Source organism: Prionailurus viverrinus, chromosome B1 (assembly GCF_022837055.1).
Source record: "Prionailurus viverrinus isolate Anna chromosome B1, UM_Priviv_1.0, whole genome shotgun sequence".
NCBI lineage: Eukaryota > Metazoa > Chordata > Mammalia > Carnivora > Felidae > Prionailurus > Prionailurus viverrinus.
Window position 1 is genome coordinate 50,285,155 of NC_062564.1, and position 17,844 is coordinate 50,302,998.

The 17,844-nt window shown below is 38.7% G+C and overlaps 1 protein-coding gene across 3 annotated transcripts in view; it reads right to left on the minus strand.

The window, feature by feature from the left end:
* The window catches only part of INTS9 (integrator complex subunit 9), a 101,217-nt gene that overhangs the window by 30,959 nt on the left and 52,414 nt on the right, over positions 1 to 17,844 (minus strand). For 2 of the 3 annotated variants that reach the window (XR_007151414.1, XM_047854897.1), the window contains exons 7-8: positions 5,150 to 5,270; positions 4,181 to 4,315 (exon numbers count right to left, since the gene is read on the minus strand). Coding sequence is in view for 2 of the 3 variants with exons in the window: in XM_047854897.1 (XP_047710853.1) it covers positions 4,181 to 4,315; positions 5,150 to 5,270 (256 nt within the window). In the remaining variant the exon portion in view is untranslated. The remainder of the gene's footprint in view (positions 1 to 4,180; positions 4,316 to 5,149; positions 5,271 to 17,844) is intronic. The other variant, XM_047854898.1, reaches the window with a different exon arrangement.

Genomic DNA, 17,844 nt, shown 5'->3' on the forward strand with positions numbered 1-17,844 from the left:
TCTGTGTCTCCCTCTCTCTCTGCCCCTCCCATCTTGTGCTCTGTCTCTCTCTCTCTCTCTCTCTCTCTCTCTCTCTCTGTCTCTCTCTCTCTCTCACAAATAAGCATTAAAAAAATTTAAAAAAAATAAAAAAAAAAAAGAAAAAGAGTGGAAGGTGCTCAAATCATCTCATGAGACTAAATGTATCCTGATGCCAAACAAATGAAGACAGAACGAGAAAATAAGGTATGGGTCTATTTTTCACTTATGAATACAGATTATAGGCATAACTTGGAGATATCACAGGTTGAGGCCCAGACCAATAAACTGAATATGGCAATAAAGAGAGTCAAACGAATTTCTGGTTTCCCAGTGCTTATAAAAGTTACATTTATACATACCATTCTGTTAAGTATGCAATAGCATTATGTCTTAAAAATAAAAAAAACCCTACATACTTTAATTAAAAAAATATCTGATTGCTAAAAAATGCTAACCATCATCTGAGCTTTTAGCAAGTTAATATCACTGATCACAGGTCACCATAACAAATGTAATAACAATGAAAAAATTTGAAATGTTGTGGGAATTACCAAAATGTGACCCAGAGACACAAAGTGACCAAATGCTGTTGGAAAAAAGTGCTGATGGCCTTGCTCAATGCAAGGTTGCCACAAGCCTTCAATCTGTAAATAAGGCAGTATGTAAGAAATGCAATAAAGCAAAGCACAATGAAATGAGATATACCTGTATAAATTTCAAAAAAATACTGACCAACTTATATTCCAGGAGTATATTTTAAAAAGATTTATCACAAGACTAAAGGATGGTTAAATGTGAGAAAAGCTGGGGGTCTGGGCGGCTCAGTTAAGTGTCTGACTCTTGATTTTGGCTCTGGTCATGATCTCATGGTTCATGGGTTTGAGCCCCACTTTGGGCTCTGTGCTGACAGTGCAGAGCCTGCTTGGGATATTCTCTCTCGGCCGCGCGGGCGCACGCTCTCTCTGCCCCACTCATGCTCTCTCTCTCAAAATAACTTAAAAAAAAATGTGAGAAAAGCTGATACTACAATTTATTACATTACTGGTTTAAAGGAAATAAATCACATGATCATCTCACAGACTGGAAGAAGCACTTGATAAGGTATAATGTCTACATCTGACTTTTAAAAATAAGAAAATTAGGAACAGAGGAGAAACTCCCTAACCTGATAGACAAAAACCAGTAGGAAGCCATCCTATTTAATGAAGAAGCTACAAAAGCATTCCCTTTAAAATCTGATATAAGAAAAGGCTGCCACTGTCATCACTTCTGTTTACATGGGACTAGAGTATGTGATTGTAAGACAGGAAAACGAAATAAAAGATAAAAAGATTGAAAGAAAAGTGACAAAATTGTTACTTCTTTGCAGATAATATTATCATTAGTAGATAAATACTAGAATATAAGAATTCAGTATGTTGTTGAACACCAGATCAATAGGAAAATTAGTACTGAGGCTTTCCAGTCAGTAAAAGCTAGTTCTCTTCTGCCCTTTGGGATGGGATGCTGTACTTTTGTGGGCCTCAGTTCTCCTCTAACTCTCCATTCTTATTCAAGATTATTTTTCTTCCTTCTACCTTCTATTGGTAAATGTCCCTCACAGCTCATCAGTCTTTCCCCTTAGGCTCTTTACATACTTTAAAAAATCTGATGCTCTAATTTGTCTCAGGCTTGCTGTCACATCCAAGTTCCAGTACTAGATTTTCATCTGTCCCCGGTGTTCACTCAAATTGCTATGCATCATACTCACTACTCCCTTCTAAAACCAGAACCCCCTTTGTCAACTCCTTCTTGTCAAGTGGGTAAGTGTCATCATTACCATTCTCAATATCATCTTGGCATGAAATCTCTGGCCTGTATTTTTCCGACCCTGGAGAAAGCATGCATTCAATAAGTATTTGTTGAAATAAAGACCTGCCAATGTTTTCTTTGTCATTCCATTCTTACCACTTCAGGCTTCATCCAAAGCCTCACTCTGCTATGCTTATTAGATCACTAAAGCAGCCTATTTTTTCTACCTAGGGAAGTTCCACTCAAGTAGACCAGTGGTTGGCCTTTTCTGTAAAGTCTAAAGCAGAACTTTGCTGGTACAGTGTGCAAGTAGCCATAAACCATCCATAACCAAATGGATGTGGCTGTACTGCAAGAAGACATCATTTATGAAAACAGGTAGCAAGCCAAATTCGGTCCATGGACAATAGCTTGCTGACCTCGGAAGCTGACTGTTAAGTTTTTCAAACTTAAACTTTTCTTATCCTTGCTAATTCAATGCAGAATCCAATTATCATTGCGGCGCCCAGGTGGCTCAGTCGGTTGAGTATCCAACTCTTGGTTTTGGCTCAGGTCATGATCCCAGGGTCGTGGGAACGAGCCCCTGCTTAGGATTCTCTCTCTCTGCCCCTGTTCTCTGTTTATGCTCTCTCTCTCTCTCTCTCTCTCTCTCTCTCTCTCTCAAAAAAAAAAAAAAAAAAAAAAAAAGAATCCGATTATCTGGGTGAAAGGAAATCGAATTCATTATCTTTTTTATATACAACACTGGTTGCCAGCTTGAAATTAAAATTAATTACTTAGGTATGTTGCTCATTACTTTGAAGACCTTATTTTCCCTTTAAATTTACGAACCTTGGAAGAATAATTTACTGGAAATTACATCAGTAGTACTGTAAAGCCTTTGATCTAAGCAGGACAAATCGGAAGAGTTGGCAGCCAAATAATTTTCTGTCTTTTATGGAAGAATATATCAAGAATGATAGAAGCTGCCAATAAAGTATTTTGATTCAATGAAGCAGATTAAGATGACATTGATGGGCTTTTGATTTCAATAAGCGGGAAAGGCCCAGAATTCTGCTAGCTATAGGAAAAAAAAAAAGCAACTTGTCCCCTCCTCTAGACCTGGAGATGAAATTTGATTATAAAAGAAGGTATGAAAAAAACCAATACATGGTGACAGATCATAAGCATCCTATTGTTCTAGACCTATAGCAGGCATTTTTCCTCTTTGTATTAAAATAAGATACGGGCTTCCCCAAGTTATCTATCTACATATCCATCCATCAGCTAACTATCTGATTTCTGCCCCTCCTTTACAAACACGGAAAGAATCAGGATTTATGAAATGGACAATAAATTCATTACAAATACCTAAAAAGGAACAAACAATACGTTTGTAACAATGGGTACGTATGTACTTAGCTTCTTGCCAAATATGACTTAACAAATGACCAAGCTAAAATCTTCTAATAGCTTCCCTCTACACGTTTAAATAAAATACATTAAGGAGTGCCTGGGTGGCTCAGTCGTTAAGTGTCCAACTTCGACTCAGGTCATGATCTCATGATTTATCAGTTCAAGCCCCGCATAGGGCTCTGTGCTGACAGCTCAGAGCCTGGAGCCTGCTTCAGATTCTGTCTTCCTCTCTCTCTGCTGCTTCCCTCTCTCCCTCTCCCTCAAATAAACAAACATTGAAAAATAAATAAAATACATTAAAATAAAATCCAAATTTCTCATCATGGTCAACAAAGTTCCACTTCACCTGGCTGTGCTCATTTCATGGACACCCCTGCTGACAGCATGCTGCAATCACAATGGCCCCTCCTTGCTCTTCTGAACATAGATTCATGAGCTAGGACTTTGCCTGTGGGTCACCATGGACACTCTAATACCTAATGAATGCTTGACACATACATAGTAGACCCTTAGTAAAGAGATAATTAACATCTGCTGAGTAAATGGGTGACCATTTCTGTTGTATATCAGGCTATGGCTATTGAAAGTGGTGGGAAATCTCAAAATCCTAGAGATGGACCCAAAGGCAGCAGGATCTTACAGAGGACCTTGCAATCCTAAACAGTGGGACATGGGAAATCTACCTTTCAGGAAGAGTGTCTTAACATAAGGTTTCAGTTAAGCAAGATAAGCTCTAGAGATCTGCTATACAACACTGTACTGTAGTCAACAATAATGTATAAAAATTATTAAAACGGTAGATTTCATGTTAAGCATTCTTACCAAAATAACAATAAATTTTTTTTTTTTAAATAGGATACATGTAGAAACCAAAATTAGGAAGATTTAAAAACAACTGATGATGTTCTGGATACATTATCAATTTGGGTTCAGTAACCAAAACACGGAACTGTTAAAAGAGAATCAGAACTACCTGGGGATGTGTGGTAAGTAAGGAGGATCCGGAGACATAGGATACTTTCTCATAATGGGACTGGATAATCCAGTTGGAGCTTCCAAGGGCATAGCCTGAGCTTAGTGGAGTCACCTGAACTGCACCAAAAAGCTCCTAGAAAAGAACCACAGTAAGAGAATGTGTGATGAGCTTTCAGCAGTACAGTCATACCAGATAAGTCTTTGCAGGAAAAAAGAAAAAAGAAACAAATCAAAAAACCCAGAAATATCCTTCTCTACTTAGATATAGAAATTTTAAAGTAAAACAGAAAGTATAAAGCACAAAAAAAATCAATGGAGACCAGATGGTAGACCCAGAAAGCAATCCTTACCCCTGAGTTTCAGAATATCTACATGTACCAGGCACTCAGGCCTCACTCATGAAAAGACTGAGGCAATAGATTTTTTTATTTTTTTAAATAAAGAGGCAATAGATTACCAGCAACACCAAAGAGACAAATACTTGGGTTTTCTTTTTCTTTTTTTAGGTTAGGCATTAATTGCCTGGTTGTTCTATACTGAGTGGCTCTGGGCCTAAGTTAACAAAAATGGGGACACTTACTATCAGGTCAGAGCTCAAAAGTTATACCTGCCAACAAATCGCTTCTTGATCTGTTTAATGCTCTTGTATTATTTTACTTGTCCAAAATCTATAAAGCTGCACCCACTGTTCTCAAGTGAATAGGATGAGATGTCTTTCTCCTGACTCATTACCTGCTGGTCAGTAGAATGCTGGCTAATGATGGGGAATGTAAGGGTTAGGAAAGAACACAACTATCAGCCTGGAGGGTGGAAGACAGAGGATAATGACAATTGCTCTGTTTTTTTACCTTGTACAAGATTCTCAGTAACTGAATGGCCGAAGAAAGGGAACGAGAAGATCCTCCCAAAGGGTAACAGGATGAATCAAAAGCATTCATGCATCACGTAAAACCATATTAACACTCACAATTTTCTGAGAATATCCCACCAGCTGGATTTTGCTAAGGGCAGAGTTCACCTCTTGCATTGTATAACATCTTCTCCAGGTTGATACTTCGACTGCGTCCTTGAGTGGAGAAGGCAGCAGCCTGTAAATGCATCACAATGCCAACGCTATGTTATCACGAAATCCTTTCAAGTAATTTGTCCACTTTATCTGAGTTATTACAACTTACTGGCATATAACTGCCTCCAGGATTCTTTTTTATTTTTAATTTTTTAAAGTTTATTCATTTTTTTTGAGAGAGAGACACAGAGAGCGAGTTGGGGGAGATGCTGACAGAGAGGGAGAGAGAGAATCCCAAGCAGGCTCTGCACCATCAGCATGGAGCCTGATGTGGGGCTTGAACTAAAGAACTGTGAGATCATGACCTGAGCTGAAACCAAGAGTCGGAGGCTTAACCAACTGAGCCATTCAGGCACCCTGACAGGATTCTTTTATAATCATTTTTATTTCTGTAAGGGTGGTAGTACTGCCCCCCTTTCACTTCTGAGTCCTCTCTCTTTTTTTCTTGGTCTAGCTAAAAGTTTTTCAGTTTTGTTGATCCTTTTTTAAAAAACCCTAACTTTTCTCTATTTTTCTATTCTCCATTCTGTTTATCGAGCACAAAGCTGGATATGTTTTTTTTTAATTTAGTCTGACCATCTCTGCCATTTGGACTGCTTAATACATTCACATTTATTATTGATATAGTTGGATTATGTTTCCCAATTTAACTTTTGTTTTCTGTGTGCCTCAGGTCTTTTTTTTCCCTCTGTTCCTCCTTTACTACTTTACTACTGATGCAGCCTTTTAATTTCCTTCACAATGTTTCACTGTATTTTTCTTCCTTAGTGATTGTTCTAGGGCTTATCATATACATCTTAACAAAGAGCATTTCAATAGGACATTTCAACTGCTCCTCCCTGTTCACGAGTGATAGATGAAATACACTTTACTCATAGGTCTGCAAAGCTATAGAAAGGGATTGAGTTAAACACAGCTGAAGCTTGGCATAAGGGAGGAAAATAAAACACAATTTGTGACCTTTCAGATTAGCATCAGGAGTATCTCTTAAAACAAGCAAACAAAAATTTGTCATTAGAAAAACACTGTATTGTTTGCTGTAACAGACTCAGGAACAGAACTGAGAGAGGGACTTCCCTGAGATTCTCTGTACAAATAGGTCAAGGATTTTCTGGTGAACTGAAAGTGTGCATTAGTTCTGTTCTCTCTCCTTAAATACCACTGAATATAGTAAAGGGCTACACACACACACACACACACACACCTCTTTAAGACAAAGAGAATGAGAGAAGAGACATAGCAACAGCATTTTAGAAAGTGGAAAGTAGGAAGACAAAAAACTGACTTAGCAGACACAGGAAAGTTTAATTCAAGCAATTTATACTGCAGAATCCATAAAAAGCTCAGCAATCTGAAACAATAGGTATATCTGGAAGTGAGACTGAAGGTGAACCTAAAAACAAGGGGATTTGTTGAAAAAAACTGATGAGAAATAGAACCTTCCAATTCTCCTCATCTATTCCATATAGCTCAGCACTGCCTCTTCTCCTCCCAGGCATGTTGCTAGAGGTTATTCTCTGGAGAGAATAAAAATGAGGGTCTGGACTAAGGGAAACCAACAACTAGAAGCAGCTCTGTTATTTTTGTTTCTTTTAAATTTTTTTTAATGTTTATTTTTGAGAGAGAGAGAGAGAGTGCAAGCAGGGAAGGGGCGCAGCGCGCACGCGCGCACACACACACACACACACACACACACACACACACACAATCCGAAGCAGGCTCCAAGCTGTCAGCACAGAGGCCAATGTAGGGCTCGAACTCATGAACCATGAGATCATGACCTGAGCCGAAGTCAGATGCTCAACCAACTGAGCCACTCAGGTGCCCCTAGAAGAAGCTTTATTAAGCAAAATTTATATACCAAGAGTAACAATTTTCTTCTCCTCATATGGCTCCCAGAACACTATCAGTCAGTCTTATATCCTCCGGGGGGGGGGGGCGGGTAGGAGACCAGAAGAAACTTCTCTGAAAAATTTGATCAGTACCAAAGAAAACAATCAACTAAAAGATACCGCCACTGGGGGTTTCATGATAAAAAGGCCCAACCAGATTACAGTATGGTGAAGTCTATAATTCAGCAAGACTTAACTCATGGTACACAGATTTTCTAATTAGTTTTTTTTACTGTCCAACTCTTTTTAAAAAAATCTTTGTTTTACTGTCCAACTCTTCAACATGAGCCAAGAACCAAGGATTACCATACATGTGAGGAAGGTCTCTAAAACGATAAAGGCCAAAACAAATGAAGGGAGGAGGACAGGAAATAAATTAGGCTGGTAGAATAAAACTTAAAAAAATACTACCATTATGATCCTTAGATAAACAAGATAGTATATCTAAGAAAAGAGAAGAGACTTTTTAAAAAAGAGGGGTAATGAGAAAAAGCTTAGACATAAAAATATAACAGCAGAGAGACAATGAAATCATGCCAACATATCAAAATTTCAAAATAAGTTAAAAACATAAAAAAAATTATACAAGACACAAAAGAACCACATAAAACAAAAATCAGGCAAGGAAGATGCAACATTCAGAGCACAGGAGTCCCTAACAGAAATCCAAGCCAAATACTAAAAACTCTAATTGCTAAAATAAAAAGAGGCTTGAAACTACACACTGAAAGAACCGAACACATACCTGAAATACTGACCCAGAAGAACACAAGATACATTCTGGGAAAATATTTACACTATAAATAAAACAAACTTTGAGGGCAACTAGGCAAAAAGAGCAAGTGACTTACAAAGGAGAAAAATATGATACCAGAGTTTCAACAGCAATGCTGTTTTACTCAAAGAAAACAGAGTAAAATATTTAAGACATTCAAAGCAAGAAAATGCAAGCCAAAGATTATACAACTAGCAAAACTGACTTTCAAGGTCACTGAGCACAGATAAACAATTATTAACCTGCGAGAACTCAGGGAATATTGTTCTCATGATCCCATCCTGAGACAGCTTCTGAAGAATGAGTTTCCGATAACCAAATTGACTACAGAAACATCAATGTATCAGCTGAACGTTTATGTGCAGTTTTCCAGAAGTAAGGCCAAATGAAGGTTCAGAGGGAGAGAGGATAGAATGTGAGGGCTGTATGTTCTGATAATATAAATATAATAAAAGCATGAAAAAAAGGGAAGGAAAAATACATATGCTCCTTCCTTTGAATGACAACCTAGAAACAACAACCAATCAGAAGTAAGGAGTATTGTTAGCAACCAGAACAGGAGCTTAAAATTCCATTTCCAACTAAAAGAATACAGAGTTTTTTAGAGAAATGGGGGCTTCCAGATTTAGGACAGGGAATAAACAAGAGGAGTGTTAAACTAGATTAGCAAGGAAACAAAGGGTACATACAAAGGTCACAATAAAAGGACACAGTGGACAGCATGAAAAGGCTCACTGTCCTAAGATGGGAAAATCTGAGCTGCAAAAAAGATAATATTGGAATGGGTCAAAATCCATGACATATGTGTCAGAGTGGATTATAATTAGATTGGGGCACGGAGAGGGGTTTCTGAGTTACTGGAAATCTTCTATTTTAGGCCTGAGTAGCAGTTATAAGGATGGTTGCTTTATAGTAATTTATTAACTATATATTATCTGTTTTTTATTTGTATATTACAATATAAGTTCATTTAAAAAATAGAAAAAACTATGCCCAAATAAGAAATTATAATAGCAGAAATGAAAAAGTCATGGATAGGTTGGGAGGTAAAGAGAATTTCTCAGACAAAAGAGCAAACAAAAACAAAGGGATGGAAAAAGAAGACAGAAAAAAAAAAACCTGAGTTCCTGTCCAAGAGGTTCAACATCTAAGTGTTAAGAATTCCAGAAAGAAAGAACAGAAAACACAAGGGTGAACATTTTAAAAACAAAAAAAATTTTTTGCCAAAATTGAAGTTCTTAACTTTTCAGACTTAAAGTTTTTATAAAGCAAACACGCTTTCTAAAAAAACAATATTTTAAGCTCTGTAGACCACATTCTGTCGCATCATTCAACCTAGCTATGCAATGCCACAGAAAATATGTAAATGCATGAATGTGGCTGTATGCCAACAGAACTTTACTTATAAAAACTGGCAGGACACATTTGGCCCACAAAACAGGGGCTTGGCCACAGTTGCAACCTCTGTTCTAGATAAGGACCCACTAAGTACTCAGCCCATGAATGAAAACTGTCCCTTAGTAAAACCACATCATCATGATTTTCTTTCTTTCTTTTTTTTTTTTTTTTAAATATCATCGTGAGTTTAAGGAACAAAGAGGATATTCTAAGTTTTCACAGAGGAGTAAGAGGGATACATACCACAGATTTAGACTCAAAATAGTACTGGACTTTTCAACAGCACTTCTGGAAGCTAGAGAAAATTATATCAAATCCGGATTTCTATCCATTGGAGGGTGAGGGCACAACAAAGGCATTTTAGATGTGCAGTGTCTCAGAAAGTTTGCCTCCCATGCACTCTTCCTCAGGAAGTTAGTAGGGAATGTGCCTGGCAAAATGAAGGCATGAACAAGAAAAAGACCCAGAAAACAGGTTGCAACAGAAGAAAGAGGTGAGGATCTCTTCAGGATAATGGTGAAGAAAATCCTACATGGAGAGCCATGCTGCAGGCCCAAGAGCAGCTGAGATCAGATGGGGGAAAGAGAAGGTTCTGGGAGAGAATTTCCAAGAAGCTAAAACTGTTACAACACACTGAGTTTGAACATACTGAGGAGAGACTTGTACAAAGAGACAGGTTGGAGATAAATTAGTAAGAAGTGTATAGGAAACTAAGCAGACAAGATCATTACTAACTCAAGGGAAAACAAAAAGTTGTACAAGAAAGAAAAGTAATCCTAACAATGTTATAAGGCCAGGGAGTTGCATTTATACAGTCAGAATAATGTAAACACTGAATAGAGGTTTAGCTAACCTAGCACATGGATCACGCTGTCCCAATTCTCCTTACCTTTGTTTCTCCAGCAACAAAATATTAATAATCCTTCTTTTTACCTTCTGCATAAACACACTCATGAAGATTTTATTTCACTTATCTGTCCTACATACACTGGATTGCTTTAGGTTTTACAATATTTATTCAATAAATATTTAGTCCTGACTATGGCCATAGCACTGAAGTCCTATAAGGGCTAGAACAGGCACAACATAAAGGCTTCTGCTCATAAGGAGTTTAAGTCTAAAACATTTTTACAACAGTACAAGGCAATAAAAAGATGTCAAATGCCATGAGTCATCCCTGCCTGCAGACTTGCCTTCTCTCACTGAAGGGTCTAAAAGATATATTGAAAATGCAAATCCACACACACACACACACACACACACACACACACACACTCACGCCCACCCACCCACCCTCCCTCCCTCCCCTTTTTCACTTTAATGCTTCCCATTACATTCAGAATAAAATCCAAGGCTCTTAGCATGACTTTATAAGGCCCTTCTTGGGGCGCCTGGGTGGCGCAGTCGGTTAAGCGTCTGACTTCAGCCAGGTCACGATCTCGCGGTCCATGAGTTTGAGCCCCGTGTCAGGCTCTGGGCTGATGGCTCGGAGCCTGGAGCCTGTTTCCGATTCTGTGTCTCCCTCTCTCTCTGCCCCTCCCCCGTTCATGCTCTGTCTCTCTCTGTCCCAAAAATAAATAAAAAACGTTGAAAAAAAAATTTTTTTTATAAGGCCCTTCTTTATCTGGGTCCTGCCTCAGCCTTTGTTCTGTATACTGAGCTATAAACAGCTCTCTTGGTGCCAGGCTTCCTCCAAGCCTGTAACCTATCATGTTGTCTCCTCTTCATATTTTGTGTGGACAACACTTACTCCTTTAAAATCTAGACAGCTTCTTTTTCTCAGGTCTTGTGACAGTGGTCAAGGCCAGGTACACATCCTATGTTCTCTTTGGGAGAATGGCCTGTGTATCAGAGACAGGGAAGTGGTACGGGAGAGCCCTTTGGATGCAGCTACTGGTAGGGGCTGCTGCTACTGCTTCCCTTTTCCTTTCACACCCCTGTTGACTCTCTGTCAACTACTTGGAGGAAGGAGAGGTTTCTCTCAGAGGCACCTGATGGAAGAAACAGGATTTATAGTCTTGTCTGGATATAAATCCCAGCATTACTTCTTCACCTCTGAGCCTCAGTTTCCTTATTTGTGAAACTGGGAGAGCAGCACCTCTAGAAGAATTTAGAGTTGTTCTGTGAGGGGTAAATAGTATAATGTACATGAATGTCTGGCAGAGAACAGATGCTGAATAAAGATGGTCTCTAACCACTCCCTCCCCCAACTCCTCCCCTCCCAAAACACAGCCAACACAGCTCCAGGAACATATGCATTTTCCAACAGTATCAGAGTAAACTTCAGCCCAGGGTGATTTACTTCAATGAGCAGCAATGACTCTGAACTTGAGTGGCCCACACATTGCTCTATAGGGTCTCAAGAAAGAACCCAAGCTACTCCCCTGCTTTAGCTCCTTCTTTAAATTCCTCAGGATCAGGGAGCTTCATGGTTTGGGCACCCTAGTGCTGACCTTCATAAAAATAAAGACTTCTTACTTTGGGCTGGGTAGGAGAAGAAGGGTTTGTTTCTAAGCTTTAAGCCAGAGCTGGAAGGCTATTATGGGAGTGGCTTGAGAGGGTGGGGAGGATGAAAAATAACACTTGCAGCCCAATCACATCTTTCAACTTAGGTGAATTTGTCTTACACTGCCCTCAGCTTTGCCAAGGTGCTGCAACAGAGTCATCTCTGTTAGAGGTGGAGCAAAAAGTCATACTCAAGGCTAGATTCAACCCGCTTTCCTTACAGTGAAACTTCTTCCCATCCCTTGACAACCAGTACGGCCATTACCCGAAACAACTTTCTGGGCTTTACTTTCTTCCCTTGAGGACCCTTCCCAGCATACTCTCCCCTTGCCATCTGGGACAATGTCCTCTACAAATTAAGCAGATTAAAATATGAAACAGTCTTTCTCAAGACGAGGCATTTGGCTAATGTTTCCTTCACTCTCTGTTGGAGATTAAACAATCATATATTCAACCTCTAGAATAAGCCAGCAAATGCTGAGCCCTTGATAAGGGAAAAAGGGAAGACCAAAGATGTGAAATATCTATTACTTTTGTCTTCAACAGTCCAGAACCTACTTCTGAAGAAATTACTAGAGTGTAGAGAATAACAATTTCCTTAAGCAAAACAAAAGACTTGTGAAAAATTCAGGTATATTTCAACTTGGATCTTCTCTCATCTTCCTGTTAGAGCAAATGGCATAGAAATAATAAATTTATGTTCCAGAGAAACTGAGGAAAGCATCTGTTTATAAAGAAACATTCATGATGATTTTTTAATAACTAGTTTAGGAGAGCACTGTTGGGAAGGAGATAATAGCCTTGTTAAATACAACAATAAAAACAATAACATATATGTTTTTATTCCATTATATCATATTACTCACACCATAGTATCTTTTTGCATTTTTGTATCCTGACTGAGCAGTGCCCAACACAAAAGACACTCACAAAATAAAAATGTCTGTTCACTTGTTGCCCCAGGAAAGGTAGGAACCAGTGAGTCAATTATTGACAAGTTCTGTCCAAAGTGCACCAATAAGTTTGGCTACAGAGCCCTATGACAGTGTGTGAGGAGGTGAGAACTTCAGGGAAGAACCAACCAGTGAGCCAGAAGAGGAAGGCTATGCAGGTCCCAAGGACTCTGGTCTCGAGTCTGACCTGCTCAGTGTAGGGTTTTATGGCAGGCAGCTTCTAACATGGTCCTAAGGATCCCTGGCCTTCTGTATTCACTCCCTTGTGTGGTTCCCCTCCCCAGAGGGTGGGCTGGACCTAGTGGTTTGCTTCAAGTGAAGAGAATATGACAAAACTGAAGGGATGTCACTTCTTCTAAGATTAGTTTACTAATGACTGTGACTTCCATCTTGCCCATATTCTCTCTTTTGTCCTCTTGCTCACTATGATGAAACCGCTGTGAGACGCTCTGTGGAGAGGTCCACACACAAGGGCCTGAAGGAGGCTTCAGTCCATCACCTGTGAGGAACAGAAGTGTGCCATCACCCACGTGAGTGATTCCTTCTCAGTGGAGCCAGAGAGAGGTGAAGCTCTTGTAGGCGACTCAGAACAGACAACCCAGTGTTATTCATAAATTATAGTTTTCTGGATCACATGTTAGCACAGAACCCATGTTTAAATACCTTAACTAAGTCTGGGCTTTCCTGAGGTCTCCTCAATGACATTTTTACAAGCACTAATTATACAGAACTTCTGTAGAAGGGTATTCTTCATATCCAATTTAACTTCAATTTTTGCTTATTTTGGTTGCAACATTGAGCGATTTACTTAACCTTTTCTTTCCACCATATTTCTAAACTGAGGGTACAATACTTCCTTCAAAGATTGTTGTGAGGACTACAGCAAATGTGTTATATATATAAGTATTATCATCATATATAGGATAATCAGTGCTTTATGAAATTTAGCTTTTTAATGAAATTCAATCACTTTAGCTCCCCCCTTATACTTAAATTCTTGGGGTATCTTATTCTGGTACCTTTTATTGAGTACACCATTTTTCAGATTTAAAACTAATTATTTGTCATTTTTCTATTGGGAAATATCCAGAGGTTTCCTTTTTCATACGGGTTTGGTGACAAAATTTCCACAATTTTGGTGAATTTCCTATCAGCTGCAGAAGAGATTTAAACTAGGAATTAGTCAAATATACTGGTGGCTTTTTCAAATGACCAAAGTTTCAATAATCTTTTCTACAATGTTAATTTCCAATTCTTTTCTCTCTTTCCTGGTATGCACTGGCTGGTTTGAACCAATCCAGTCACTTCTCAATCATGCCATGTTGCCCTGTTTTTGCCTCTACCCTTCCTTTATCTTAGAATCGCCTCTTCCCTCTTTGAAACTCTACTTAAATCTGCCAAGTCCAGTGTAAGTCTGGCCACTTAGTATATAATCTTTGCTTGACAAGCTCCTTGGGTACAGGGATTATGTCTTAAACTTTTGGGGGCATTTTCCTGCAAACTTATCATGATGCCAGGCACTTGGCAGTTAGTAAGTCGTCTGAATTCCATATTTATATTCACAAATTCCTTTTATTGACACCCTTTTCTTACTCCTTTGCGATATTTAGTCACTTGGTCACTACTTCCTTATATTTCCTAACATCTAACCTAACTTTCCCTAAAATTCTGCTTGTGCTTACCTGAGGCTGTAATTATAGAGAGGGATTTATAGAGCCATTCGAAACTATTAAGATGATTGGCTGATTCAGGAAAAGTTGGATAAAGAAACCCAGTGGGAACTAGTTCTATTTTTTCTGGCTTTCTAATTTATCAAAGTCAAGTTCTCAGAGTCTAAATGTTTAATAAGTACTTTCTAAAAGATTTCATTGTTTTGTTTTTTCTTATCACACTTGAGTACTTAAGAAACTTTCCCCCAGTGTTCTGACATCATGCAAGAGCTCTGCTGTCTCTTCTTCCATCCTACCAGCATCCAACAAGCAGCAAAGACCATGTGTTTGTGTTAAAGAGTAAGACTTTTAAGTCCATAGGGACCACTTAAAAGCTTAGAGATAAAACACTGGTTGGGTTTTTTCTGAGTGTGTGATGAATGAAGGAATCTGCAAAATGAATGTAAGAGCAGAATACAAAGAATATAAGCAACAGCAACATCTTTTCCCTCTCATTACAGGAAAGTGTGCTTGATATACATGTGAATGGGGTGGGGGGAGATGTTTTAGCAGAGTGATGATCTATGTGGAGTTTACTAAAGTGGAGCTTGATAATCAAGCATTTCTCAATATTTCTTTTTAAGTTTATATGAGAGAGAAAAAGCACGTGAGCAGCGGAGGGGGTGGGGGCGAAGGAGTGAGACAGAGAAGAGGGAGACGGACAATCCAAGTAGTCCTGCACTGTCAGTGCAGAGCCCGAGGTGGTGCTTGAACTCCTGAACTGTGAGACCATGACCTGAGCCAAGATCAAGAAGAGTCTGACACTTAACCAACTGAGCTACCCAAGCGCCCTGGGCATTTAATATTAACCTAAAACTATAATCTCTGATTTTTGTTTTAGACCCATTTATCTCTAAAAAGGACAAAGGCAATTGCTTAGGCTACTAAAGCACAATAAAAACAATTCTCCAGAGTACCTAAACTACCTTTGCTTTGATTTGATTCTCATCAAAAAAACCTCTTATCTATAACTTGATCTCTTAAGTGGACTTGCTGACCAGACGGGAGTGTCCTAGATAGATGAACCATTTTAGTTCGGGAGCCAGGCAGATGTCTCTGTATAAAGTAATTAAATGGGATTTTTGTTTGTCAGTCAATATCCTGGGAGTTTAGTTAGCCGGAATCAGTCCCTCAGAGGCTAATCAACTCTGAGTGAAATGAAATGATTAAGTTTCTGGAACTGCAAAGCTCAAGGACAAGCAGTGATGACTTCATCAAAGTACTGCCACTCCATGAACACTGGCTTAAGGAGCCTCTCCCTTGGACATCTTTAAAAGCTGTAACCTAAGTGAACTTAGAGATAATTTAATTCAATTGTCTTGTTTTACAGAAAAGGAGACTGAGTGCCAGCGTCTGGATGTCAGTGCTAACTAACAGGAGACAACTGTGGAATCAGAAAAATGGTTTTCCTTCTTTTATACTACCTTACTTTCATCAGGAAAGTTGGCATCTAAAGATAAATTAGGTTGTGGAAGGCACATGTGTGCTGATTATGGAAAAGAGGTTATGTGAGCCAAGGGTATCATTAAAGGGGAAAAGGATGCTGGTGTTTACAGAGCACCTACTATGTGCCTTGCACTGTTTGAAGGACTCTCATGCTACTTATTTAGTCCTCAACACAACACTGCAAGGCTGCTAATGTTATTCTTGTTTTATAAATGAAGAAACAGAGCCTAGAAGAAATAAATTGCTACAGCTACTGGGAAGCAGATATGAAATTTAAACACCTGTCTATTTGATCTCCAAGCCCATAGCTTTAATTTTTTCCCGACCATATAGTTAGCCCTGGAGCATCAGAGCTGAGGAACTTCAACCATGTCTTCTTTTATGTTTTTTTATAAGGGATGAACCCACATATTTGAGCTCTGACTACTGAAAACTGCCACAACATTTCTGCCAGGAATATATCGGTGCATAATTCCTTAATGCTTGCAAGAAGGTTATGACAATATCCTGTAATGATTTATCCTTAATTATAACCGTAGACTTCTAGGCTAATACAGGAAAATCCTACCTGCTGGTTTAGTTTCTTAAGTGGAATATTCTGTTCTAAATTTTCCTGTTAAAAACCCTAAACCTTGAAGTGGGTATGGGAAAGTCAGAGACTCAAAAATTATCTTGCAGAGGGAGTCTCCTTTTCCTACCCTTCAAAATCTCTTTTTCAAGAAGAGTAAACTGCGGCCATCAAAATGAGGAAGAAAGATGTCTAACTTCTAAATAAATCTCTAGGAGCGGTGTCAACTGAGGCAGGAGAGTCAGACAGCTGCCAAAAAGCAAGATTAATAGCTTCTTTTGCTATACATCCTAATACTAAATCAAACGCTAACTCAAACTAACTTCAAATGATTTAAGAGAATTTGTCAGATTCCTTTGACCAATGAGTCTGAAAGGTTTTAATTAATTTATTTTTTTAGTTCATGGTCTTATTAAATAACTTAAGCTACCAAAATGCATCAATTCTAGGCACTTAACCAAGAGACCGCCTGTGTGAAGTTTAAGTCAAAAACTGGGGCCTGAGTCTCAAATCCAACTCAGAGGTGTTTTACTTGGATCATACAGGATTTTATCTTCATGTGTGAGCCAACATTTTAAAAAGATGAAAAAAAATCACATTTAAAACATCCAGAGTTTGGGCTTCTCTTAAAAAAAGAAAAAAAGAAAAAGAAAAGGAAGATTTGGCAGCAATAGACTCACGTTTCCATATGGCCATAATCTGCTGAAGTTGTGCCCCTTTAGAGGGATGTGATCCCTAGTCCACAGTTACAGGTGGCCCACCTTACTCATGTATTGACCTTTCCCATCCCTGGAGTCATCTGAGTTTGTGAGCCCTACTTAAGACCCCTCTCAACAAGGTGAGTACAGGAATTAAAGGGGGAAGAAAAGGGGGGAATGAAAAAATAGAAGACACAGCTCATATCACTTGGGAAAAATGTCAATGTAACAGACAGCAAAAAACAGTGTTTCTCACTCAATTTAGTGTGCCACAGTACTTTGGGACACTAGATATGAACTGGCTCGTGACAGAAATTTTAAAGTGATGTAAAGCCTTCAGCATAAATGTTATTCAAATGAAGCACTTTTAGTATTCTGGCCCAAGGTTAAATTCTAGGTGAGTATTTCACAAGAACTCTTTTGTCTGACGTCAATTACAAAACAGCTCTTCAAATTCCTCTACCGCTTGTAATATTTATGTGGAGTTTATCCAGGAGAAAAAGAGGACATGGCTTGCTAGGTTTGTTTCTCTAACACTAAGCATATTCTTTCCAATAAGAGTCTTCTCTTTCTCTATCAATAACTATGGCTCATCTTGTGCTCAGATGTCAAAACACAATACTTGATCAGGATCAGAAATATGGTTTCAATA